The sequence below is a fragment of the Aplysia californica genome, unplaced genomic scaffold (genome assembly GCF_000002075.1).
Source record: "Aplysia californica isolate F4 #8 unplaced genomic scaffold, AplCal3.0 scaffold00230, whole genome shotgun sequence".
In the NCBI taxonomy this organism is placed as follows: domain Eukaryota; kingdom Metazoa; phylum Mollusca; class Gastropoda; order Aplysiida; family Aplysiidae; genus Aplysia; species Aplysia californica.
The window spans coordinates 222,274-225,434 of NW_004797500.1; the positions used below are offsets into that span (position 1 = coordinate 222,274).

At 42.5% G+C, this 3,161-nt stretch overlaps 1 protein-coding gene across 1 annotated transcript in view; it reads right to left on the reverse strand.

The window, feature by feature from the left end:
• The window catches only part of LOC101854577 (allatostatin-A receptor-like), a 31,009-nt gene that overhangs the window by 17,875 nt on the left and 9,973 nt on the right, over positions 1-3,161 (reverse strand). Inside the window, exon 2 of the mRNA XM_013083408.2 lies at positions 2,340-2,459. Within this exon, the coding sequence (XP_012938862.2) occupies positions 2,340-2,459 (120 nt within the window). The remainder of the gene's footprint in view (positions 1-2,339; positions 2,460-3,161) is intronic.

Sequence of the window (3,161 nt, forward strand, 5' to 3'; positions counted from 1 at the left end):
AACATTAAACATTTGGAATCAGAACTAGTGTAAAATCGTCCACGCACACGCACGCACACACACACACACACGTACACACACACACACACACATACATACATACATACATACACAAACACACACACATACACACAAATACATACACAAACACACACATACACACACACACACACACACACACACACATAAATATACCAGCACATAAGAGAATAATGATAAATTCCACATAAGAACGAGAGTCGTTAAGATATAATATTTATGTCTCAGATCTTAGCAATCTTTATTTAAAAATGGAGGAACATTTTTTTGCATTTAATCGTGATTAACTTTAAGAGTGAACATTGTGGGAGTCAAAGGAAGATTGCGTAACGCAGAGAAGGAGATAGATAGATATATAGATAGATAGATAGATAGATAGATAGATAGATAGATAGATAGATAAATAGATAGATATATAGATAGATAGATAGATAGATAGATAGATAGATAGATAGATAGATAGATTGATAGATAGATAAATAGATAGATGGATGGATAGATAGATAGATAGATAGATAGATAGACAGACATACAGAGTGACTCGGTGAGAGAGAGAGAGAGAGAGAGAGAGAGAGAGAGAGAGAGAGAGAGAGGGGCTAATAGAGAGATAAAGAGAGATAAAGAGAGAGAGAATGAGAGAGAGAGAAAGAAAGAAAGAGATAGTAAGAGAGAAATTAAGAGCGAGAGAGAAAGAGAGAGAGCCAGAGAGAGAGGGTGAGAGAGAGAGAGAAAGAAAGAGAGAGAGAGAAAGAGAGAGAGAGAGAGAGAGAGAGAGAGAGAGAGAGAGAGAGGGAGAGGGAGAAAGAGAGAGAGGGGGATGGGGGAGTAGGAGATATAGAGATTTCATCGCTGATTTCATGGATGATAATTCACACGTTTCTACTCTTTTCAGTTATTTAAAATCTTAGAAAGGGCTTGGAATTATTTTTCTAGAGTATTATACACTTCATTTAGGAGACATGTGTCAGACTGATGACATTGATCATGATGCGGGGGGCTCCTGTGGTCTAGAGGGTAAGGTGTTCGCCTCTCATTCAAAACGTCCCGGTGTCGAATCCGGATGGTGAAGGAAAATTTTCTTCTTTTTATTGTTCTCCTTTTACCACTTTTCCTACTCTCTAACCATGTTCTGTTGTCTGCATTTGTCTCCACTTTCTGCCCCCCTCACTCACTACCTTTGATTCCTTTTCTGGGCTCCTGATTCTTTCCGCCTCCTTTCTACTGCGACTCATTGGCTCCTTCTTACTGCTGTTTTTCAACTACATCCATGACCTTAGGGTAGGACTCATTTACACCTTGCCTTCTCGGAAAAGGACGAAAAGTCTCGGCGGTCCCGGGTGCAAGTTGTGCCCTTTAAAAATCCATTGGTGTTCCAAAATCGATAAAGGTAGGCTTAATCCGCCACACGGGCAAAATTCAAAATTACCTACTATCTAAAAATTTTCAATGTGTCCCGCGTGCTCAAATGACCTTATGCATTTGCGAGGGCTGTATAACACTTACCAAAAAAGAAAAAAAGACTGATGAAACTGATTATGATATGTGTGGGTGGAGAGGGGTCGGGCGGAAGGTGAATATCTGTCAGTGACAAAGACTACAATTAAATAAATCGAGAGACACTAATTGAATCTTAACCTACAAGTATAATGCTATCTCATAATTATTCTATCCCGAAAGAGCAATACCTCATTCTGAAAGGTGACGAACATATGTCGCTCACACGCGCATACACACACACACACACACACACACACACACACACACACACACACACACACACACACACACACACACATACACACACTTACAAACACACACACACTTACATACATGCACATACATACATACACAAAAACACACATACACACATATACATACTCACACACTTACACGTGCATTCACACACAGACATAAGCACACACACACACACACACACACACACACACACACACACACACACACGCACTTACAATCTCTCTCTCTCACTCACTCTCTTTCTTTCTCTCTCTCTCTCTCTCTCTCTCTCTCTCTCTCTCTCTCTCTCTCACACACACACACACACACACACACACACGCACTTACAATCTCTCTCTCACTCACTCTCTTTCCTTCTCTCTCTCTCTCTCTCTCTCTCTCTCTCACACACACACACACACACACACACACACACACACACACACACACACACATAAACACAAAAACAAACAAACACTTTGCACAAACATACACACAAACACACAACAGTTAACCTTTGCACTGTTTGTATCTCCGTCTAATTCTATGGACCAGCAGTTTCTTACCTTGGCATAGAGCTCCCTCCATGCTTGCACATAGTGAAGATGACAATGACGTTCCCCACAGCTCCGACAAACACGATGATGCCCCACACTGTTGGGATCAGGACCTGGTAGGCGATACCGCTGAGGAAGAGAGGGAGAGAGAGAGAAAAAGGGAGTAGAAAAGGAGAACGAGTTAGAGAAAAGGTGTGTGTTTTAAGAATGTTTTACGGTGCTCGCTAGTGGATAAGGTCATATGAGCGCCAAGGATTGGATGTCAACAGAAAAGTCCAAACCGGGAACCCGGCTTACTCTGCTCACCTCTCTAGCCTCAATGCACAAAGTGTGCTTCGACTATCACCAAGGCACCCCGGAAATAGCGGGTCACAAGAGTGTGACAAACATACAAAAGAAGTAGAGTGAAATGGCGATGAGGAAAGAAAAAGCAGCAGTTCCCCCTATGTTGTTCCGGCACACTATGAGCATGACTGATAAATCAGCCCATTTACAAATCTACTGTGAATAAGAACATGTTAATATCCACCCTTTGGGAATGGCCTCAAGACACTTCAGCCAGTGGCACTGACCTGGTGTTTTGTTTGTTTTTTGTTGTTTTGTTGTTGTTGTGGGGGGGGGGGGGGGGGTTGGGGGGGGGTTTGGGGGGGGGGAGGGGCAAAAAAGGCAGAAGAAAGAAAACACTCAATCATCCCCCGCCCAGAAGTGGGACCCAACATAAGAGGGGCTGATGGAAGTAGGGGCACAATCTTACCCCGATCAGTAGATACTCTTTGCGGAAAAAGTTGAAAAAGGAGGGGAAAGCTTTCAAATCCCCTGTTCAGTACTAAC